Below are 25,146 nucleotides of genomic sequence, written 5' to 3'. Positions count from 1 at the left end.
AAGAATCATAAATCTGTAATAAAAAAAAGGATATTATACAGCTGTTGGAAGAACTTACGTTAATTAACCCAAAACGGAAAAGTTTAAAAAGGAACCAAAAGAGTATGGCACAAGCCAAAATGGCCACCAAACGTTTCTCTATGTCAGAGAAACAGCACGTATAGCAATGGCTGTGTTATTGGTGAAGATGGATGGGCCTTGTTAGATTAGAGAAGTAAAACTCAGAATAATCCTCACCATTATACCCAAAGATGACAGGGAAGCAGGCGAAGACACGAAACCAAACCTCCAGGACCCAAGAGCCCTTTACCACATTTCGCTCCTTGAGGCAAAGCTCACCACAATTGTCCCTTAGAGACCCAAAACTACGACCCTCCTCCCTCTGCCCCATAACCCACCTCTTCTTTTTACTCTCCATCCAGGATCAGATAATGTGAAAAATGAACCATGGAGCAGCCAGGGAGACCACATGGCCTCCTCGGTAAAAACCACACAAGACAAATAGATATAATTAGACGGCGTCCCTGGGTTATTTGTCTTCGCAAATCTTTTACAAGACTCCCTTTCTTTCTTCCTCTGTTCCTCCTCCTCTTCTCAGTCTTTTTCTTTAGAGTCCATCTGTTTTTCATTGCTCTGTCAAACAAATCTCAAAACGCAGGGTCTATTGTGTTGGCCTGGGTTAGGCCGAGCCGAGCCGGGCTGGGCCGGGTCAGGCCGATTTATTTTCGGGAGTGTTTGAGCGCCAGGGGAGTGGTGTGAGAGAGCGGGCGGGGGTGGAGAGGATAGATCAGAGGTCGTTGGAGAATAAACCATTGCCACATGCCCCTCGGACTGCGGCCTGACTCGTATTTCCTGTCTTCAAACACGGCTCAGGGAGGCGGGAGGTAGCAATAACACAGAGGGCCACGGAGAACCTTGTTTTCCCAGCTTCCCCGCACACTGCGCACATATGGAGCCAGGCAACCTGTTCTTATAATGGAACCTAATATGCACACAAACACACACACACACACACACACCCTACAGCTATTAGATAAGGTTGATCTGCACACCTGGTCTTGCTGCGTTACTTTACAAACAATGTTATATCCTGACAGATTATACGATGAGGGCTCTTGACTTCAGAAAGCAGTATCTTTCTCTACTGAGCAAGTTTGTTTTATACTGCAATGTGATCACTTATAAAGAGGGAATTGATACAGGAAGATGAGGACGGAGACATGGCATTCACACATGACAGTCAAGGTTAAAGGAAGCGTTCTGTTGACTTGTTTTTTAAACAAAAATCTGTTAAATATTTGGAAAGTAGGGAGCTTTATAAGATACATGCATATGTCCTCAAGAGTGGATCAGTCACTGGTATCTTATGTGGTTTTATGGGCAATGTGTGTTGATGCGTGTCGACCATAAGCTCAGTTTTTTCAGTCCTGACTAGCTTCTAGTTTTACTCAGGAGGATGAGTATGGCCTGTGCAAGAGATTTAGGGCCGGTGTTCCCATGCGTCTCTTCCTGTGTCAGTCAGTAATACTAAGTAGGTTTGTTTGGAGACCTGAAGCTAATAAAATTAAATCCGCAGGGCCTCTCGCTTTTACTTGGCTACAGTTGCAAGTCATGTTAGGGCTCACAGTGTGCTACAAATCCCAGCACCTCTGACAACAGTGTTCTGAAGGATGATGCTGCATGGCTTTAGCCTTTCAGACAGATAGTGAAATAAGCCTGCCTAATGAGTCTAGCATCATGCATTTTAATAAACTGCAACTGTAGGTTAATCCGCAATGTGTTACGCTGACATGTTACAGTAACTCGCAGTTCAGTTTGTGTAATTGTCATTGCAGTCGGCTGACAGAGCATTCATTCTTGACGATTTCATCTACTTTAAGACAAGACTGAATATATGTAGATATAATGTCTACTTTTCCGTCAGCTACACATATGCCTGAATAATGGATAGCACAGTACAGTTTATATACAACTATGTGCAGTGCTATTGACTGCACCTAAGAAATAAAGTTGTATCATTTGAGATTATTCATAAAAGATCTATGGTTGAATTCTGCCACCACTACTTTTGCCACAACTTTCATAAAAAAACAATTGCTTCAATCAAAGGAGGCTAAATAATACATATAAACTTGCATATAAAGTAACATTGAATGAACATAAAATATACGCATGAATATCAAGTACGATTTAGCATCGCTGTGTGTGGGTTTACAGAGTATATAAGAGAATACAAAAGGCTTTAATACATTTTTCTAAATGCCCATGACCGTAAGTATTCACTCCTTTAAAATATCAGTTATTTGTGACCTCAGAATGCATACTCCCAAGTATCTAACATTATTTCAAAGGCGAACTGAAGCCTTTACACACATTCCTGTCATTAGTATGCATTCTCATTGTCTTTTCTTGTAAGATGGTATAGATCTACTTCTGAAAAGCATTCGTTGTATAATGTGCAAAGGGTCAGGCTCAGTCAGAATGTGAAGCTGTGAGTTCAGAATAAAGTCAGAAGAACTACATTACAACATGTATTAAAAATAGCAATGAAACAATGTCTTTGTCCTGTAAATGAAATGTTTCTGTGTGCAGAAGACATCTTTGACATCAATTAGCTCTCATCAGCAGAGATATTTTCTGGTAACAGAAATATTTAGTGAGTTGTTGTCCATTGTTGGCAGAGAGTTCTTTTAATTGCACATATGCCGGCAAAAGCATACAAATGTATCTTTTGTGGTTATGTCCAAAGTTTGCATCATTGTTTGGTTGTTTGATATGATATCTCTGCCAAGCACCCATCAGTTTAGCATTGAGCTGCCCTGTGTAGAAGTGTGTGGAACAGGATGCATCGTGGGATTGCTCCCATTAGAGAAGACAGAGGCTCATTAAAGTGATGCAAGCTGTTTGCATGCGTTAAGGAGAAACAACCCTCGGTGACACCAGAAAGAGCCCAGGGACACACACTCTCGCACACACATATACATAGACACAGCCAAGTCAGGCCAACCACAATGCACTTGCTGGTAATTGTGGTAAACAAATGTGGTAAGCTCCTTGAAACACTTGATTAAATATTTAACAAAAGGAAAGATGAACAGTGCCTCTGTGTACTCGACTGCTCCATTTCTCTTTCAGCGAGATAGCATCATGCCAGAGTGCATCTATATGAAAAGTGCACAGTGAGCAGATGTAAACTTTGCAAAGACAGTTTGTACTTCACTGACCCAAGGCCTAGAGCTAAACAAGAGAGAGGTCACTGAGGACTTAGCCTATTACCATGGACTCAAATATCTGTCCTATATCTACTAGGTGGAAATAGAGAGAGCCATTTGAGAATGCTTTAACCTCCGATCACACTGTTCTCCCTGCTGGGTTACGCCATAAAAATGATAAACCTAACCGTTATAATGCAGCACCATACATCCCATCACACCACGAAATGAGTTTGAACCACAAGTAGCTGCTGCTCACTGCTGCTGTGCTAAAATTGCACCTGTTTTTCTTTGTTTTTCTTTTTGCCTCTCACTCTGGCAGCACAGTAAAAATTGAAATGTCATATAAAACGTGACAGGATGTTAATATGTGGCTCCCAGAGGGCATCTGAAAGCGTTCTTGTTGGTTTTGTAACTGCAGAGGGGAGGCGGCATCCCTCCCATTTCCACCCCAGGAAAAAGGGGGGGAAAAAACATTGAAAAGTTGAGCAAGTTGAGGAATGCTTTAGGGGAGACACAAATTCAATTTGCAAAGCCTGTGCAAGAATTAGAAATGACAGAGTAATAAATAGCGCACACAATTAGCATCTACCGTGTACTTAAAACATGATCTGTTGCAAGCTCTCTTTGAAAAAAATCAAATATGGATGAAAGAAATGGATTTGTTCCCATAAACATGATATTTGGCTGTGTGGAATTGTTGAGTTACTGAAATTAAATGAATATTAAAATGATTGAGTGACTGATAAAAGCGCAACACCTCTAGCATCCTCTAGTGACATTCAGTTCAGGCTTATTTTTTTGGCTGTATATGTAACAAATTAGCAGATGGCCAGTTTCTAAAATGAGGCAAGCAAGAGTATGTATAGATGTTGTAGTTTAACTATGATAAAACAAATATTCGGATTGGTAATCAGCAGAATGACACTAATTAGTTTTGCGTATTTTAATCTTATGGTTTCTTAGGATGGACATGTTTGGCAGAGAGTCAAATGTGGCATGGAAGGCTTCTATCGTGTTGACCACTCAAATAGTTCAGCTCCTAAAAACAGAGACAAGTATGTACAGTAAGCCAAATTAAGCTGTTCAAACTAAATAATATATGTCTGTGTCTTTTCCAAGAATTACCAACTCCACTGGGGAGCGATGAGTCACAGATAGTTCGCATTGGGAATTCAGAAAGGCTACAAAGGGGGTAACACAAACTTGGAATCCTAGTAGGACATCTCCCCTCTGTCAGGAAATGACAACAAGACGAGACAAAAGGCCCGCGACCAGCCTCAGATGCCACCCTGCAGCCTGGCCCCTTGCCAGCACCACATGAAAGAGGCAGATGTTCCTCCTTTTTTTTAAGCTGCAGTTTTAATAAATAATGTATTTCATAGCACAACTAATCCATGAGCGAATGTGGGGAATACATCTCTATTTCCCTCCCTCTCTTTTTATCATAAACACATAAATATGTGTTAAACTAGGGTGTTGAGATGTGCTGCACGTCCTCCTGGTCCTCATCAAGCGGCTCGCACACAAAAGGACACGTTAAGTTGTAAAGGGGCGTCCCACTCCCAAAGGCCCACTGTGACTGTGAGGAGAGTGTGTATGTCTGTGTATAGGGTGAACACACCGTTTTCTTTGAGAATATGTCTGGCTGACGGTTGCTCCCACAAAGCCAAAGTCAAACCCCAGTTTAGACTGTCAGATGAAGGTGGACCAGTCAGACATAATGCTCTCTAGTACTAATTAGTCTCTTTGCCCAGCCTAGTCCCACAGCGAGGATAAATATACACATATGTAAAAGAGAGGGATAGAAGGACAGAGAGAAATTAGGAATAAAAGGACGAGGTGGCGGTGTCTAACTTTCAGTTTGACCTCTGCTTCCTGTCCAAAGGAGAAATGTTTCTGATGTTAGGGGTGTGCGTTTGTATGTGTGTCTCTGATGAGTCTGGGTGGCAGGAGGTTGTTTGCCACTGATCATCTTTACCCATCTCCCCCTGGGGCCCCTCATCACCTCCACCACACCAGCCACTCCATCAGACTCAAGGTCGGGCACACACACAAACACACACATAAATGACTACCGCCCCACAACTTCTTTCCCTTCCTCACCTCCCGCTGATCGCCACCCGACCCCCGCCCAACCTGCACCCCCAGCCTGCCCAGCTCTCCCTCACTGTGCCTCACCTCTGCTCCCCTGCTCCTGCGCTCTCCTTCCCCTGTCCTTCCCAGGATCATGCCTGGCAGTGTGTGATGAATGGGACACCATTACTCTTGTCCTCTGTTGGCCTGGTTTAGCTGCTCCAGCTCATCTCCCCCATCTGTCTGTCTGTCTGTCTGTCTGTCTGTCTGTCTGTCTGTCTGTCTGTCTCAGTCTCTCTGTCTTGGATGGCTTCAAACATACTGCAAAAGTACTGGATTCATTTGGTATAATCATACTTAACGAGGAAGGTACAATTGTGTGTTTACAACATTACTTTGGAAAATGTAGACATTAGGTAATTACGTTAGAAAAGCAAAAACTACTTTTTTTAATGCTTTTTTGATGTTGTAAGGTGGATCATATATTGAGTTTATCCTATATTTAACTTTAAATATTTATTTATTTATTATTAAAAACAAGTTTTAGGTAAAATCACTTCGTACTATTGTTTAGGGAAATGTATATTTGTTTCATCACCTAGATTTTGCCTACCTTTAATTACATATTCATGTTCAGCGAGACACAGGCAATAGGAACAGCTGTAACATCCACTGTTTCAAACTTTGTCTCAGGAAGAGAGAAAAACGACAGAGCGAGAGTGCATCGCTGTGAAGTGAAGGGATCACGTCTTCAAAAAAGTAAATAAAATATGCATTCTCTCTGTGCTCATTACAGATTTATGACTCTTGTTAAAAGAAAAGGTGGCGGCTGCCTTCTTACATGTCTGACTTTCGAATTCATACGACACTGCTGTCAAGTATTGTGCTCCACATTCTGTCCAATGAGAGACAGGGAGGGGAGTCTCTAGGAGAGTTACTCTGGGTGGAGGAGAGAGCTCCTCACCTAGAGTGCAACGAGTACTCTTCGTACTCCTTTGATGCATAGTTCATCAGTCAAATGGTTCAATTGGTTCAGCCGCTTGTGTGTGTGATTCAGAACAATAACATTTGCGGGAGAAGACGTTGCTACATTAGGCATAATGAGCATTGGGATTTGCTTCACCAATATGAAATAGTTTTGCTGTTTCTGTAGCAACTTTTAAGAAAAACCGCTCACAGGCGCATTCAATTCACACCACCACCCACATGCACACACATATACACACTCGGGGCTCTGAAAGTCATTAGAACATTTGTTTGTTTGGTGCTTATTATCAGTGACTTAGAGGTCATAAGGTGTGAAAACAATCGTTATTTGTGAGAGGAATATAATTAGTGCTTTTCAAAACAATGAATCTAGTCTATTTTTGGGGGGGAGGGGTGAATGAAAAATATCCACGACAACCCTGTGAGTGTATCTTATTCCCTTATGGCCCCTCTCACTGCACAATTTTTTTTTTATACTTGAGTCACTCCTAATGTCAACCTTTAGTACGCAACAGCCAAAAGTCCCAAAGCTAAACATACTTAACACCCGGCTGCACCTCAGTTCAGCTGTCACCTCTCAGTGTAACAGGTCTACAGTGCTACAGGGAAGTCACACAAGAAGACGGGAGCAGCCTACCATGCTGGAGCCCCATTAGTTCCCCCATCACCTTAAAGAGCAGGCAGAGGCGGAGGCCTCGAGGTGGGGTTGGGTTGCGGGCCGAACGTGCAGTGTGTGGGTGTTGATTGAGACGCGGACAAAGGACAAGTACTTTACACAAACCCCGACAGGACGGCAGACAGAGGCCGCCAGACAGACGATGAGCTAAAGAGGAAACCGGAAGACAGCGACAGACACCATCGGGAGTCAGTGCCAGAGCCACACACATGCCCACTTACCACCATAGCTCGTATCCACTCAAAGTGCCAGGAAGCCAAAATATCCTCGAGGATATGGTTTTTATCACTGCTGTCCTCCCAGGGGCCTGGTTTAGGGTCCTTGTGGATAGATTAAAGTGAAATGTTCTCTTTACAACCCAGAGGAATGAAGGTGAAAGGGTTAAAGAAAAAATGTGAAGGTTTTACATCTGGATCTTAAAGTTGACTTTTGGCCAGGTAACTAGGCAGTAGCCTCTAGGTAAGAATAACATTGTTCTCACCAAATGCTCTCCACAGATTGTAAACACACGCATTGCACTGGAAAGAGATGTGGCTTGCAATGCAGACAAGAGCCATAATAGATTATTTTTAATTACTCACCTTTGTATTGACCTCAAAGTAACTGAATTTGATAGCTGGTTTAAAAGTGGACTGATTTGAGGGTTGTGTTTGCTTGGGTCCATTCAACTATAGCAACCTGTATCCAAGGGAGGCCCCTATGTATATAATGTTTTACAATGACAGTGGTGAGTTTGGTTTAAACTGTGTTAACCTAAAGTGAACTGTCCAAAACTACATAAAAAGACCAACAGTGCAAAAACAACAACATACCATTTACATAACAAAGGCCATAGTTAAAGCAAAATGTTAGGAGGATGGGGGAGAGTCAGGAATTGAAGGAGAAATGAGAGAAAGCAAAAGACAAAGCAAGAGATATGTATCTGAGGGGAATAGAGATGATCCACCTGATGTATGTGTGTGACAAAGAGGAAAAACAAACAAACACTGCAGTGTATTTTGCATGGAGAGACAATACCCCTCCATGCCTCTTTCACCCTCCTTTTTGTTTTCATTCCTCCCTCTATTAGCAAAACATGATTAAAATGCAGCTCCTTCCAGCGTCTGTGCTGAACAAGAGGAAAGAAACGGTGAGATTGGAGGGGAAAAATGAAGGGGAAAAGTCAAAAGCATCTTTTAAAGCGTGACGCTTTGTATCCTTCACAGCCGGCGAGAAGAAAAGAGAACAGAAATTCAAACTTTTCCGTCTTCCCCTGTCTCCCTCTGCCTCTCTTTCCCATTATACTCAGCTATTGAAACCCCCCTGATACCTGAGGACAACCCCGCTGCACCACAAGCTCAATAGCCTCCAAACAACAACATTACAGTCACACTGTTTTTTCATAGCATTGATATAATTCCCAGTGCTCTCTTTAGTCCATCACATCATGCCATGGCGCTATCTGAGCGATCAGTGCAGTGCCGTGACTGGGACTAAGCGAAGAGTCGGGGCTTGGGAAGGTACCGCAGAGCTACATATGCTGAGACAGAGTGCACACCTTATCAAACATTACATGGAGCAAAGAGGCACTTGCTCAATCACATAAAGGCAATAGCAAAGACAGAGATGGGGAGAGAAATAGACGGACAGATATAAACAGAGATATACTGTATGTTCAAATCTGAAGCTGAAAATGGTGGTGAAGCCTGCAATAACTGGATGTGTGATTTTACTAGCCATTTGCCAGGAGGTATACATTTACCAGAGAACCATTGATAAACAGATATAGATGTGCACAATTGAGAGTGTGTTAGTGCGTGTTCATGTGCGTGAATGAGTCATGCCAAATGGAAAACTGGAAGAGGACGGAATGGCTGTCTCAGCACTATAGATGAGAAGAATAAAGAGATACTGTGGTGTAGGAAGAAAGGAAGAAAGACAGGACTGTATATACTCAATAGTGTATGTACAGTGGACTCATCAAGACATTGTAAATAAAAAACAAACAGCAGGTAAAAAGCACTTGGAAAATGGATGAACTCGAGTCTATTCACTGTGTATTATGCGAGTTGTGCATGGGTCATACCGTCTTATATCATTAAAAACTGTATCTTAATCCCATAAGGCAAACCTTTTATCAGCTGGTGCCTCAGTAAGTCAAAAACAACAATCAAAAAACAACAAATAGGTTACTATTTGACCCATGTCCTAGATGAAAACAGATCGCATTGCTGGTTAATGTGGTATGACTTAGATTTGGTCTATGAATTACACTAATCATATCATTCATGTCAGTGTAATACAGATTGTACAGATCAATGAGCTAATGAATTAAGTCAACTCTATATTCACCATCAACTCTGCTCATGAGGGAGGGAAGGAGAAAATGAGCAAGAAACGGGAGAGATATTAAAGGTGCATGTGGTACGTCTGTGTTTGTGGTGTGTGTGTGTGTGTGTGTGTGGTGTGTGTGTGTGTGTGTGTGTGTGTGTGTGTGTGTGTGTGTGTGTGTGTGTGTGTGTGTGTGTGTGTGTGTGTGTGTGTGTGTGTGTGTGTGTGTGTGTGTGTGTGTGTGTGTGTGTGTGTGTGTGTGTGTGTGAGAGAGCGAGATACAGAAAGATAGACATAGAGAGAGAAAGAGAGAGGGAGTGCACCGAGCAGTAAGCCCGTGAGCAGGACATGATTGCAGTGTGTATCTTATCTGTGTCAGGTCCTCCTGAGGCTAGTGGAGCCTAGCTGAGCGGAGCACGAGCGCTTCAGTGACCAGTCAACCGTGTGAGGGTAATCTCCTCACTCCTTCACTCTGTCTCTCTCGCACTCTCTCTCTCTTTCACCCCTTTTTCCAGTAAGCCCCCCCTCTAAGAGGCAGCTGAGCGACTGCACACACACAGTGAGCCGCTCACACAAACACTTTTACACACAAACACTCACAGCCATGCAAAGCCTTAAGGTGATTGCCTCATGCCGGCTCTGGACAGTGAGCCCACAGGTGAGAGGAGCCATCACAGGCTACATTGCACACTGAAGCCCCTGCAGACAGTGGCCTGTAAATATAGGAATGCTATCTCACACTGTCCAAGTCCACAGTGTTACTTCAAGCTGCATCGGAAGATACTGAAAAGGTCCATAAAGGTTGCAAAGGACATATTTAAACCAGTAAAATATTATTTGTCTAGAGGGTGAACGGATGGTTGCGATGATAAGAAGTAGATATTTGGATGTGCATACTCGTGTCATTTAAATATTGCAGATATTCTGAAAATTCACAGGTGTTATATTATAATCACTGCTATTCTATTTGTATCAGTTCCAGGGTCCTGGTGTTGTGTATGATGCTCAGTGGATTGAATTGAGCCCCTGTCAATGAACATAAAACACCTCTGCTTTAGTTACAAGTCAACATTTCTACAAACATAAAAAGGCAATTATATATGATGGCAAAATACTCTAAAGATCATTTTCCAAGGCAAATTCAAATATGTCCAATGATAACTACATGCCTGATTATGTTTCATTACAATATGTATTTTAAGGCATGTGATGAAAATATGGGTGGCTAAAAAGATAACATATTTTTTTTAAAGATTATTTTCCGTGCAGAATGTTTTTAATACAGATTCTGTCCAAGTGTTTAGTGTCCTACATCTGTGTATTGGATCACTAATGTACTTCCAAGGAGAAAAGGTGCATCTGCAGCTTGCCGCTATGTTTAAAATGAGCTTTGATTGAGAATAGAGGTTAAAAACTGGGGCTATATACTGCTAACAGATTGTATGTGTGTCTGTAGGAAATAAGAAAAGAGCAACATTCCACGTTGAAGGTCAGTGCACACACACAGTGTGTGTGTAGGCGGAGGAGGTGAGAGGAAAATAAAAATAGTTTGTGTCGAACCTTTTTTCACCCTTCATGGGCCTGCCTACTAGTCTTTAACAACTGAGCCGTCCACATCAATTAGTCCTGATGCTACACTTTCATTGAGATTAAGTGACTAATATCAGCGCTTGCTCACAAGAAAGACACTTTTCACGTCTGCCCAACAATCTGTTAAGTCGAAACACATGTGGTGATCCAAGGCAAAAAGCCTGCAAGGGGTCTTCCACGCAATGAAAAACAGGTGCTCTACTTTTTGGCCATGTAATACCCCATTTAGCCTCTGGAGCAAAGGTTATCCAGCTAATAGCTGCCTTGTGGTGCACTGGGAAGAGCGGTGCACATGGCCGAAGTAAACATCTGGGACGGATTGTACCTACTTGCAACATATGCTTCAAGTTCAATTAAAATGAGTCCTTGGCATATTTATTAATCTTTTTTTCCCTCCGCTTTCTCTGTTGCTCACCCTCTCTCTCCCTATTTCCATCTCCCCCTATAGGCTTGTGCTATAAAAGAGGCCTCCTTTGACCCGTCCTTCATACTTACTCATACAATCTGTAGCTGTACCTCATATCTAATATAAAAGACCTCATATCCAATGTAAAGGACAAATTTGTTAAGCCTTGAAAATGTATTTGTTCTGCACTTAACCAGGTTGGAGGAAGAGCAAAGGGACAAGAGAGAGCGAGAGAGAGGGAGAGAGACTGCAAGAATAAAAGAAAAAAAGCAGGGAAGAGGACGATTGACGGAAGGGTAGAAGGAGAGTGGGAGGGGGAGATATGTAGGCGAAGAAAAAAGAAAAATGCCCCCCTTTCAACCTCCCTACAGCTCAAATGAAATGCTAACAGTTGAGGGGAGCAATAGATCAAAATGTATGAAGCCAGAGTTGGTAAATTGTAGCCTTTGTGGCGGCTGTGCTATCCAGCATCCCAGCCCTGTGTGGGCACAGAGAGCAAGGCCCTCTTATGTGGAATAATCAGTTTGGCACCAAATCTGACAGAGGCCGCAAAAGCTTCTGCTGCACCTCATTTCAATATGAAAGTCCAAAATGTATTTCATATAATCTGCAGCTTTTCAAATGCCTGTATTTGTATTTTTTCCCCGAGAGGAGGTGGGGAATGCAATGATGGAGGGCAGACGTAAAGGAGGGGTAGAAAAAAGGTTCAAGGTTGCCTTGTGCATATCTTCAGTCGGTGGCCCCCTGCACATTTCAGCCTTGGAACTTCACAGCCATGAAACTTTGCTCCTGCATCACTGTGGGAGAGGATGTAATGCTCACGTATCTTTGTGTGCTCATGGCCCAATTGGCTGCCTGGCTGACTGATTGCCTGACAGGCTGACTTTCTGGTGGGATGACTATTTGACCATCTGCACTATAAATGTGTTTTTTTTTAACCCTTTACTTGCAGGCTTGCACTTATGACCCTTTCAAATTTGGAGAGGTTGTAGCAAGGTTGCACTTCTATTAAATTCAGCATTAAAGGTTGCAGTGCATTCAGCATACAGTGTCCTCAGGCAAAACAATTTCAAATATCAAATTGCCTGGTCAGAGGCCTATTACAATTACCATTGCAAATTCCTCTAAAAATATTACCAAACCAGACCATGGAATTTACCACATCTTAGCCTCCTAACCTTTATATTGCTGGAGTGTGGCTGTAAGGCATCGAATATCAGCTCAAGTCATTTCAGATTCCAGACTGTTCAGTCAAGGTACTTTACTGATTTCACAGAAAAATATTTGGACTTAAAAGCTTAAAGCTATTATTGTGTCCTTGTTTAACACTGCCTGAGTCTCATCTCGACTATCAAACAGAATATTGTTTTCATTTTAAGTGTGCCTCACCAAAAACCAGACAACACAGTGGGAGGATAAAGAGCTGTGCCATTTCAATTACCATTCCCAAGTGGAACATTGACAAGGGACTGTATGCGATCCAGTGGCATTTGTTTCAGTAGCTGTTCCTACAGTGTAAACGAGCGGAGGCAGTAAAGCAGCCACCTGTTGTTACCTGATAGTGTCTGGACAAGCCCAGATGCTGTTTTACTGGGACATAAAGGAGCAGTGAATGGACCTAAATAGCTAACTAAGCTCTTTATATGGGCGCATGTTCTCAGGAAGCAGGGCTGAAGCACAACGTTAGGAAGGTAAATTCGACATAGTGTTACATGAAGGGAAGTATAACGATAGCGTGGCAAACTGCAGTAACAGACCAAAGAAAAAAAGCACAAGGACAAAAGGTGAGACATGTGAAGTTGATATACATATATCTAGAGAGAAAACTTTTCAAAAGGTTAAAAAGGTTGTTCAATCTTTGTACATGTGTTTGTGCCTCAGGCAGTGAGAAAACCTGTACAGGGAAGGAGATGGGGGGGGTGCAGTCATTTCACTCAGCTGTGTGTTTCCGGTGTGTGAAGCAGTGTCAACCACTCCTGAGGCAGTGTGTGCACATGCTCGTGTGCGTTAGTGCATACCTTTGTGTACATGATTGTGTGTGACTGCATCCCTGACACAAGACATAATTACCTTGTCATCTTTGTCAAAATCCTCATCCTCGTCCTCCAGCAGGTCTTCCACTGCTTGCTGACAGTTGCAACAGAGGGGAAAGAGAGAGAAAAAAAGAGAAAAATAATGTTTATGCAGCAGCTATAGTACAGATAAATACCAGCTAACACAGGGTTAATGTCATCAGAAGAGCCAAAGAGGCATAATAAAGCTGATTGGTTATGCTTATGTCTGGCAAGAGTTTGTTAATGAGTATGGAAAGCAACTGTGTGTGCTAATATGTCAAGAGCCTCAGAAAGGTTTAGAATTGGAATTTAATTTTAGAAACATTCTGTTGTTCAAATGTGTTGACACTTCGGGAAATGTAAGCAAATGCTGTGGCTTTGATTTTCAGCGGGCTGAGGATTAAAGTCTATTCATCCACCCAAATCGCATTGCACAAAAGCATTCAAATCTTTCACAATTCAGCGCGACGAGACCACTGATAGCCACTCTTCTTCTTCTGTTTGTGGTCGGTCTCAGCTGACCTCTTTAACCTTTGCACTCGTCTCTCACCTCTACAGCCAGCCGTCCTATAGCTATACACTTGTCAATCTATAGTTTCCCCTTCTTTCACAGAATGATGCTCCACGAGAGAAGAAAGCCTGCAGCGCAGAGAGCAAGTCACAAAGAACAGCAACTACGTGCTTCAGTGGTCCACAACCGATGAAACTGGAGCTGGTATAGCTCTGAAGCCCCCAAATACCATGATGCATACTGTACAACACAAAGGAAGAGATGACACACTCATGTGCACACAGTCATAAACAAAGAGGCACACAGGGAGTGTATGACATAACAACGGAACAAGCAAGTTTGGCTTTTCCTGTTAAATAATGAGGATGAAGGATTGAGATGAGGACATTTCAATTCACATACAGCTCAGACCTCAATCAGTGTGTGAAAAGCAGGCAGTGAAACAAATGTCTTGGCATATATGGAAAGCCCTGAACCAACAATAGCAGCTTGAGCCACTGTGTTTAGCGACACCATATCTAAGTGGTTAGAGTTACAGGACTTCAGTTGTTTTGGTGCATTTTTGAGCAAGTTCATGTGTTAGTCTGATGCCAATGAGCGGCAAATCACAGATCACGACTGCATCTCGTATCAACCCTCTTCCTGTCGATCACACATCAAAGCTACAAGGTCATATTGTTGCTCCCAATTTGCATAAACAAACACCCATATCATAAGCCCTACAGCTGTTAACCCCATCTACTCTCATTGTTGTATTGCTTCACAAACCTCAACCCCCAAACATCTTTGCTCAGCCTCAACATCACCACAACCCCCTAACCAGCTCCAGAACAGCACAAACTACTTTGGAGAAATCCAAAAATCATTACTTAACAAGACAATAGCTTTTGTCTTTTTTGTTTTTCATTGGAATAAGGGGGGAAACTATGTGGCGGCTGACATAAGCCTCTTATGTAAATGCAGCTTCCCACACAAACAAAGAGGAGTTCAGAACAGCAGAGTTGAGAGGGTAGCGTCAATAGTGTGTGTGTTCTACCAATAGCTCGGTTACACTAGGCAAATGGTTATTGTGCATGTACGCCTTGCACCCCTTGTTTTAACTGTACAGCAACTGGTTATTCCCACTTCACTGAGACTCCATCAGTGTCTAGACGAATAAGTTAGATTTTTCACAGTTCACAATCTCTTTATTGATACAGAATACATTCATATACTCTACAGCGCACAAATACCAGAGAGGGAATTATTGAGCTCAGCCGAGGCAAGAGATGTAGACTTGATACAGTAAAATGAAAGCCTTCTGGCAACACTAAACAAATGAACTATAACTGCTTATAAAGTCATCATGGTTCCTCCCAAATCCTTTCACCCGTGCCAAAATACAAACATAATGGATTCCACCACACAGAGGCTTTACTAGGGCACGCCTGGCACACGCTCCAAACTTTAAACAAAGGGAATGAGCATGAGCTAGCTGGAGAAGCATGACCTAGAGAGACAGAGAGAATGATAGAGTCGTTTGTCTCCCTCTGCTCTGCGCTCTGCTCTCTCTCCTCTATCGCCTCTGGTTACAGAGAGAAGTCATGTTTCCTGCGATGAGACACAGTGTAAAATTAATAAATAAAAAGACATGGAACATGTCATCTGCCCTGAAGATTGCCACGGCTAAATGTGTGCACTGAAGCTACTGTCTCAGTAAGGGAGGATATAAATTACCTCAATACAGCCGATGAATTCCAAACATCTTTCTTTTTCTCCCTCTACCTCTCTATTGGTCCCATTCTTTCTAAGACCTGTTTGCTGTATGATATCATTTGTCTGCTTATCCCCCCATTATCATGTTGTTTGAATTACTATCATTACAGCACGGCGGCATCAAAGCCTTACTGTCGACAGGACGGCGTAGAGCTCACATTGCCTGCAGAGCTGCTCCAGTCAATTCTACATCTACTGAGGTGGGGATTAACATATTCAGACCTATTCAAATGATACAGGGATGATGCAGGCTACTCTTACAGATTACACTGTGCCCCATAAATACATACAAGGATTGTGATTGTATAAAATCCACACAAACAATATAAGTGAGTACAATGACATTGAGAGTTCAAAATAGCTGTGAATATCTGAATACATCTGTTTGGCCTTAGTGGCTTCAAAACTGATTTGTAAGAACTTAGTTTCTGTTGCGTTGGCTCAGATCCCGGCTCTGCTACATCACTCTCATTCTGGCTCTCTTTCTGTACTTCCAATCAATGCAAATATACTGCCTGTGAAGAACAAACTCATGTCAATTCAAATTGAGTGGAATGTCTTTACTAAAAAAAAGCCTACTATGCTGCAGGTAGAGATTTTGACGTGAAAATAACTTGATTTTTTTATGACACCCAGTCCATAAACCAAACCAAATCAGAGGTGTAATACCCCCTTGTTTGGTGTTTTCTTAATGCATCCTTTCATGACTTTTTCTATAAGCTACAAAGCTGGGACTTAGAGTGACCTATGTTTTGCATTGTTAGCATTAACATTTAGCCTTATAGAGTGTGATCTTTCTCCCCATTTACTGTTGCTTTGGTCCTGATGAAGTGTGTGTTACTACTGTAGCTTACATTTTCCTGGACAGAGTTTGATTTAAGTCTGGAAAAACAAGAGTAATCTAAGTTAGACCAAAGTGTTTTTGGATTTGAATTTCGCTGCACAGGCTGATTGACTGAGGTGTGATGAGTTGTTGAGGTGGTGAGAAAAAAAAGCAGAAACATAGTTTTCAAGAACATTCTATCAGGTAGAAATTGAAGAGGGCAATTTGTTTATTCTCCTTTTGCCTATACAGGGAGCTTCTCTCACAGAATCAACAGCACAAGCCAAATGTGCCTATATTAGGATGGAGAGCAAACACTTTTGACTCTGTAGTGTGACAGTAATTATAGGTAACCGTAAACTCCTCAATTTCAATCAGGGCAGATTTTTTTTAATTGTTCAGTATCTGGACTAAAAGTCTTCATTTAAACTGTGGCGTTTGTTATTCTTGTCCAGGTATAAACTCATTAAACTCCTTCCCTGAATAATACAATGTGAAAACAAGTAGTAAAATTAGGTTATAGGGAAAGGATATCCCTTCGAGGGGTTGTTTGCTCCTTTAACGAAAGTAAGTGAGAAAATAAACCCTGTTTGGATCGATGAAACAAGTGCGCATGCACACACATACACACTCCACAGAGAGAAAGTAAACATCTACTACCTGAAGTAGTAGCCACATCATTTCCCCCCTCCTCTGAAATGCTTCTAAACTCGGCCCTCTCTCTCCCTGGCCGGGCTGAGTTCCACTATCTCCCCTCCTAACCTTCCCAATGACAGCCGCATTGGGAATTGACGCCGAAGCAGACATCCCAGCGAACATGAAGATATACTTTCTGCTTTTTTCTCCTATTCCTCTATCCCTCCCTCCCTCCATCGTCCTGCTGCTCTTCCTCTTTGATACGTGAGGGGGGTTTAACCTCTCCAGCTGCTAAGGTTTGGCCGATTGGCTGGCTGGGGGATCTCAAGGCCCTACTTGGTATGCACCGTCCATGAGTGTGTGTGTGTGTGTGTGTGTGTGTGTGTGTGTGTGTGTGTGTGTGTGTGTGTGTGTGTGTGCATGTGCATATTGCCTACACTACAGTTTCTGCAGACTTGGGGAGGGCTGTGCGCCTGATAAGGGCTGCTGGCTGAGTCTGGCTGACCCACGCGAGCTCTTCACAAGCTGTCAGAGCCGTGGCCCTCAGAGGGGGGCCCTTCCATCTGCACTGCCCCAGCCAGGGCTCACCCAGCAGGGGGCCAGAGAGGGGTGAGGCCGGGGTGCTACCGGAGCTGGAGGCTGGGGGTGGGGGTGAGAAGGGCAGCTCCATATTCATGAAAGCAACACCAAATCTGTTAGCATTTGAAATGATTGAGTTTCACAATAGTAATGTACACTCTGTGCATTTGGTATTGTTTATTCGCTGACAAATCAGTAAGTACTGTATGTTTGTGCAGGGATTCAGCAGCCATCAAGAGGAAAGCACCATTTCACACGCTCCACTAGCCTTCTTGACACTGTGAGTAAATATAGTAAATCCAGTGATAAGATGTGTTTCCTTTTCAAACAGATGATGCTGTATTGTCTTATTGTTTCTTATACTCAGTTGTGGCAAAGAGGGCTAGAGCTGGTACACACTTGATGTGCAATCAACTGCACACAAACACACTCACATCTGTAGGCTTTAGCTCAAGGTTTAAACCAAATAGCTACAGCGGGTGTACTGTATAGATAAAACAACAAGCACTGAGGCAGACACCCTGCTGCTGACGTTGTTAGCAAAAGAGCACACAGTTACAAAGGTTCAGTATGATAAAGGGAGTTAAACAAACGGAGGGAAAGAAGGAGAAAGAGAGACAACATGATGAAAAGGAAGGCTGGGAAGAATCTGCAGTGGCATTCATGATGCTCCCGATGCTCCCGTCCCGCTTCAAACTATGCCCGTCGCCTGTCTTTCTGCCTGCCAGCCTGCCATCCTATCTGCCAGTTTAGCAGAGACAGAGAGGAGCAGAGAGGAGCAGAGAGGAGCAGAGATGAGCGCGGTGATGCCGGGGCGGCACGGGGGAAATCAGTGGGGCACAGGCGCTCCCAGTTAAAAGTGACATGACCTTTTGATTTTGTCACCTGTCACCAACTGCCATGTCTGACTCTGCACTGAGGAGTGCCTGCCATCCGCCGCCGTTTCCCTCTTCCTCCGTCTCTCTGTTGCTCCATCTCTCTGAATACCTCTGTCTTTTTCTGTCTCCTGCTCCCACTCCATCTCCTTCGTCTTTTCTTTCCAGAGTTGCAGTTTTATTGGGAAAAAGTGGAGGTGTGACTTTCTGGAAGAGTTGAGGTATAATAGGCAACATTTCCTTTTTTGCTTCTAGCTCTCCCCATATTTACTCATGTGTTGTGCGTGGCTCTTAATGAGGGCAGATGTCAAGGCACAGTGTGTTTAGAGACGCAGAGACGGCTTTTTTTTAAGATGCAAAATCAGGGAGAAAATAGAATAGATGAAAATGGCAATGAAGGCTTGTGTGTAGAAATGAGACGATGTTCCAATAAAATCAGACATAATTACAGTTTGGAAATAAACCAGATTCTTTTTACTCTAATGAACAATATTCAGCAGTCTCACAGAGGGCTTCACAGTCAGGAACATAAAGAATAAACCAAAATAAGTAGAACAACATTGGCTTGAAAAAAAAACCCTAGTGAATTATTTTATTTCTAAAAAAACCTCTATTTGTGTTTATGGCAATGCTATTAACTAAATATGTAGGGCGGGTTGAACGTTTCTGTGAGTGTGAAGTATCTTCAGGCCATTAGGTCTTCTTCTGTGTAATGATTTGGTGAATCTATGTAATGGTCTGAAGCATGGTATAAAGATGATGGTCCTCCAGTGTGACAAGGCCTAATTGCCCATCATCCTGTGGAAAAAAGAGACATCACCATGTTCTGTATGTGCCCTCTATGACAGCCTGTGCCAACATGAACACCTTCCTAACATCTGGTAAGGGCCTTTTTGGGCCAACAGCAAAGATGAATTTCTACTGGGATGCATCTCTTGCTTCTTAATCTAATTGTATACACTCATGCAAGCAGGCACACACATGAACACACCACACTGCTATGAAAAGACACACGTTCACAAGCCTTGCAGACGTTTTCTCTTCCAGCAGAGCCACCTGTCCTCTGTTTGACCGAGCCCGGCCTACTGGCTGCTTCCTTTGCTACAGGCTTGAGATGGATCTAACGCACACATTGCTCCAGGTTTCAAAACAAGATAGAAATTTAAAGGAGGGGGTAATGTCATTTAAGTGCTTCTCCAACTCGCAACAATAGTGGACTCAATAGTTAGCAAAGACACAGGTTGGACCTTGGATAAGGTACATTCTTAGCCATGTCAAAGCAGTATCATACTCCACATATATTGAAAAGGAGCAAAGGTTATCTTCTTTGTTTGTTTGCTTCACTGAGCATGTTACAGCACGGCACACAGGGCAGCTTACAGTGTTGAAGAGTCAGGGTTCAGGGGTCAGAGTGCTACACGATAAGAGAGGAGGTCATAGACCTTTCTGGTGCGTCACCTTTAATCGCTGTTCTGAGGACGCTCCGACTGCTTAGCAGGTACTGGTCAAGGTTGGGGCGAGGGTAAGGATTTCTGATCCGAGATCTGTTTGCAAAGCAGCATGCACAACATTTAGTGACCCTGAGCGGTGAATTACAGCGCGGAAGGAACACTGTGTTTGTTTATTTGCTATAGACAGGGCTATGGACTGTGGTTGCGGTGTAGAATCAGAGAAGGGTCCTCACATTGAACCCATCAGATGGAGCAAGGCCCTTCAGTTCATTAGGAAGTCTGTACTCAAGCGTATACTCTCATATGTTCTCTCTCTCTCTCTTTCTTCCCCCACCCTATCCCTCTCTCTATCTCACCCTTCAGAGTGAGTTCAACAAAGATTCCTTTGGCATTACCCTCACCCCAGACTGCTGGAAAACCGCAGCGCTCCGGATGCTGACCCTTGCTCGGCTCAGCACAATGCTTTAATTTGGTGTGTTGTTTAAAGTAATTAGAAAGCCTTTTTCCCTTGTTTTCTTTTCTATTCTTCTCTGTTCTCTGCCAAGTGCGAGGGGGGAAATTGTGAGTCGTCCATGACTTCAGCTTGATAAAGACTCGGAAGAGGAATCCAGGGGACCGGGAGAGGAAACGAAGCACGCAGATACTGTATGCTCTCGCTTTACTCACTTCCCCCTGCACCACCGCAGATTGGGAAACTCTGTCTGAAAACAAACAGGGACAGGACTCGGGGGATACATGCATCTGAATGTGTGTGTTACAAATGTGTGTGCTTATGTGTGTGAAGCGTTTGCAAACACAAATGACAAAAAAATAATGAGTACTTACACAACGCAACATTAGCTGTGCATGTTCTAATTTAACTTATAATACAAATATCACACCTAAAAGATGCAGAGAGCTGATAATGGAGTGATTGCATTCACCAATCCTGAGGCAGTGAGATTGCAATGCCAAGACAAGAGATGATGATTGTCAGAGAATCTTCTTTGTGTTGCCTGTGCTGCTCTGCACAACTGTCACAGCGGCAAGAAAAGGAGCATTAATGGTGCTAATCTTTGACAATTAATCCCACTTTCATCGGATATATTGCTGCGAAAGGATGTCTGCACACACTCCCGCATACGCACACTCGTGGATTCATACACACATTTTATGGAAGTATACGTGCATATTCTATTAGTCACACACAGATAACTTATCCCCATCTACGCACGCTGTTTTTTCCCCCCACACAAGAAAACACCCTGCACACTTAGAGTGACTCACAGCTGTATTTCTATACTTGTGGTCGTGCCTGAATCCTATCCTTGGAATAAATTAACAAACCAGACTCTGAAAGATAGCAGGACAACACTCTTACAACACACAGCATTCATGCATCATGCACATTCCCCTATACTACATTTACACTGGTATCCTTTCCTCTTGAATTACGTATTTTCCTCTGACAATGTCACCAACAACTTGAACCAACTTCTCTTAACACCCTCTACTAGCAGCACTGACGCTCTTGTCCACACATATTAAGCTGTACACGTAAAGTATACAAGGCATAGCTGATTGTGATCATAATAGAGAAAGGAGACATTTATCTGAAAGAAGGTTGGATATGAAACTTTCCAGGAGTGCTCTTGTGGCTTGAAAAAAAAGAATTGCCTGGTCTTGGTGATCTATTCAGCCCAGTGTCCCAAACAGATAAGTCCTTTGAAATCAACCAAACACTCCTAAGCCACTCTATGAGGATGATGATATTGAAGCAACAATTTAAAAGTAAAAAAGTCTTGGATCATGATGTGTAATTAATCAAAGATATATAAAAGATTAGCAACAACACAAGCTACAAGACATTCAATAAAAGTACAACAAGTAAACAGTGTATTAGGTTTTAAATTCCACTGCTCCAGATCATAGAAACATGGGTCAACATCTGTCATTAAAGCGGCGTGATGCTACTTAGACCATCTCCGATTTAAAAAGAGTGAAACTTAAATATCCTATTCACTCATGTGCCCATATCTCCTCTTGTCTCTGAGTTTATGTCAACTTTGTAGAACTCACCAGAACAATATTGTCTTTCTAAAACGGCACTTGCCATACGAGTATCAACAATATCAACATGTCTTAATGTTCCAACCAATTCCTGAGGTACTTTACACACAATAGTCCCTTTCAAGGAGGAGAGAAAAGCAATTCTGCATGAAGTGGGAGTTACATGCACATACTCTTACTTGAAGTGAGTGGCACATTAAGAGAATATGTAACCTTTGTTGCCTCATTTTAATTAGGAAGTGCATTGGAAAAGAATATCATTAGGTCTGGATAAATATAAGCAGCAGGTGGGGGCACAAATGATCGGGTTTCGTCTTAAGGCATGTGGGATTTTTTTGTCAAGCAATGTTGCCATCTACAGGCGGAAGGTATATCCTGAGGAAGTCAAGCCTCAGTCATTCACAAATTAAAAAATAATTTATTTTGACTGAAACTACCTGCATTAACTAGCCGTTCATTCTTGACTGACTTTATCCAGTTTAAATGCTCTTATTTTCATGACGTACCACCTATTACTGTATAATTGCCACGTAATTGTCAAGTAACAGACTTATATCCGTCACATAGGGATTGTCTTTTCTGATTTCATTTTCATCGCTTTACATTTTCCACATTTGAAAATAGAGGCTTATAAATAGAGATGCTTAGTTCTGGAGACTTACCAAATAAATCTTTTGGCAATTTATACACAGTTCGCATCTAATTCCATTTGTATGTGTAACATTACAATGACACATTGCAATGAGATTTGGTTCATTATAATGACTGAATGTATCATCTTTTCCAAATCCAATCAAACCCAAAGAATCCTTATGAAGAGATAAATACACACATAGAGAAGGCAAGAGACTGCAAGAAAATCTGAGGTCTGTTAACTGGTTATTTCCAACTGAGACTTGGAAAAAGGCACTTATTAAAATTAATCACTTCATTGTTCACGCTCACTCCATAGTCCAGCTCTCTCTCTCGTTTTCACTCTCTTCTCTCCAAATGTGCCGGGCCATGATTAAAACATGTCTGTTTCTCCATGACATTGCTTTGACATCATTTAATTGGTATAAGAGATAAAAATAAATGAATTAAATAAATATACTACCAGGTAAGTAGCGTAACGTAGCTCAAGGTGACAGCCTATTATTTCTCCCTTTTCTTTGCCTCAAAGAAGGCAAAGTGAGAATTGTGAGATCCGAATGTGAATGCAGCTCCTCAAGGGGCAGATTTTTTTTTTTTAAATTCACCATAGAGGGATTTTAAAATTAAATTTCAATTTGGCTCAATGTTTGTGCAATTTAATCAAAAGTATATTTAAAATGAGTTTGTATAATGAACATCTTGTTTCTTTAAAATAAAAAATAAAAGGTATGATTATTTTCCAATCATCTGCATGCCTCATCACATCATCTTTTACAGCACAAATATGGATTTTATATATATTATATCTTATATCAAAAGGCTGACTTGCCTGTAAATATGAAAAATGCTGTAAATAATATTAATTTGGTGTCCGAGTATTACCATGCATTGTGTTTGGAGGCTTTTACAGCGAGAGAGAAGAAAGGCGGAGGGATATCAAAAGGTACGGGGTCACTCACCATGTCTTGCCTGGTATCCTTCCCTGACGCGATGAGAATGTAGTTCCAGACCAGAGGCAGCAGCAATGCCAGAGGAATCATATAGAGTTCAAAGTTCCACACAACGATGACAAAAAGCTGAGGAGAGAGAAAAAGACAAAACCATCAGCCAAAGAAAAGTGAGAACAAAAAAGTGAGAACAGTGTGGGCTAAGAATGTATACATTCAAGACCCCATGTTGACCCTGGTGAGGCAAACTCCTGAGAACGTACGCCGACCATATGTGCGATTGGAAACGCATTCAAACACATTCATATGCAGAATCATAACCGCCATGGAACAAAGCGCAAAAAATAAGACTGTGCTTCAACAAAGGTGCAGGCCTGGTGTCGGTGAGCCTAGGTTCAACACTCTGACCCTCAAGGCTTTCTGGGCCTTCAGCTGAGGAGGAGGACGATGAAGAGGATGAGTACGAGCCGTCAGAGCCTCTTCCCTCCATGCCAATCATCCCAGAGGCTGAGGTCATGTATCGTTTTCAGCAGCAGCACGTCAAAGCTGACCCTTCCATACTCAGCCCCAAACCCCAGCATCTGACCTCACACACCCCGCACCCCGAGTCCCTAACCCTGTCACTCCAAGCCCCAATACCCTCTCTCCTTCCCCAAAAGGCTCTGATGCCCCATCTCTAACCTCCTCTGCACCCATCTGCCAAAACCATAACCTCTATACCTCCCCTCTCATCACCAAACAAGAAGAGTACCATCTGAAAATTAACCTCTCCTAAAACCCTCTGGATTTGGCAGGGCTCTTTAGCCGATGACAAGAGATTATTATGGGGCTTGTGAGAAGATATATGTGGGAAAATAATATTGCTAATGATGGAAGCTTGTCATCTTATCACGGCATTGTATCAATTGTGAGAAAGGATTTGGGGAAATGTTAGAGTTTAGCTCAGATAGGATAATGTGTGGGAATACTATCTTTAAGAAACAAAAAGAACAAATCATTTGTATTTTCTAATATTTGTATGTAGAAGTATACACATATATTTCATAATTAATAAGAGTACAGCAACAATTATAACAAATGCTAAACATGCCTGATACTGTTTATTAAATTCAAGCGAAAGAATTGTATTATTTTAAATATGAGCAAGGAAGATTTCACTTGAAATATTGTCGGTATAATAATGCATCCATGTTTAACAGGCAGTTTTGATGGGAAACTTTAAAGTGTAATTAATACCATTACAATATGAAGCAAGTAATGTGTCTGTGTACCAATTATGATCTGTTTGGCTGGACAACATCATTAACAATCAAATGTTTTATTTCCGTGTGTCAAGAGGATGAAGAGGGAGAGAGGGGGGGAAATGAAAAACAAGCTCTTCATTGTGTTTACAGTCTAAGGTGAATGTGGATATGAGGTTCAACAGCCCCTCAAGAGTGTGTGTGCAGCTCTGCTATTACTGTAGTGGAGCCAGTAGTCGGACACTAAACTACACACACACACACACACACACACACACACACACACACACACACACACACACACACACACACACACACACACACACACACACACA

General features: G+C 42.3%; 1 protein-coding gene across 5 annotated transcripts in view; it reads right to left on the bottom strand.

Annotated features, from left to right (window-relative positions):
- mctp1a (multiple C2 domains, transmembrane 1a) overlaps window positions 1-25,146 on the bottom strand; it is a 139,120-nt gene that overhangs the window by 12,046 nt on the left and 101,928 nt on the right. For 3 of the 5 annotated variants that reach the window (XM_034212706.1, XM_034212707.1, XM_034212711.1), the window contains 3 exons: window positions 23,583-23,699; window positions 13,328-13,384; window positions 7,173-7,271 (listed from right to left, as the gene is read on the bottom strand). In XM_034212706.1, coding sequence (XP_034068597.1) covers window positions 7,173-7,271; window positions 13,328-13,384; window positions 23,583-23,699 — 273 coding nt within the window. The remainder of the gene's footprint in view (window positions 1-7,172; window positions 7,272-13,327; window positions 13,385-23,582; window positions 23,700-25,146) is intronic. The other 2 variants (XM_034212708.1, XM_034212710.1) reach the window with 1 other exon arrangement.

This window comes from Gymnodraco acuticeps, unplaced genomic scaffold (assembly GCF_902827175.1).
Source record: "Gymnodraco acuticeps unplaced genomic scaffold, fGymAcu1.1, whole genome shotgun sequence".
Taxonomy (NCBI): Eukaryota; Metazoa; Chordata; class Actinopteri; order Perciformes; family Bathydraconidae; genus Gymnodraco; species Gymnodraco acuticeps.
Note: the sequence above shows the minus strand (reverse complement) of the source record. Positions and strands in the feature narration are given on the sequence as shown.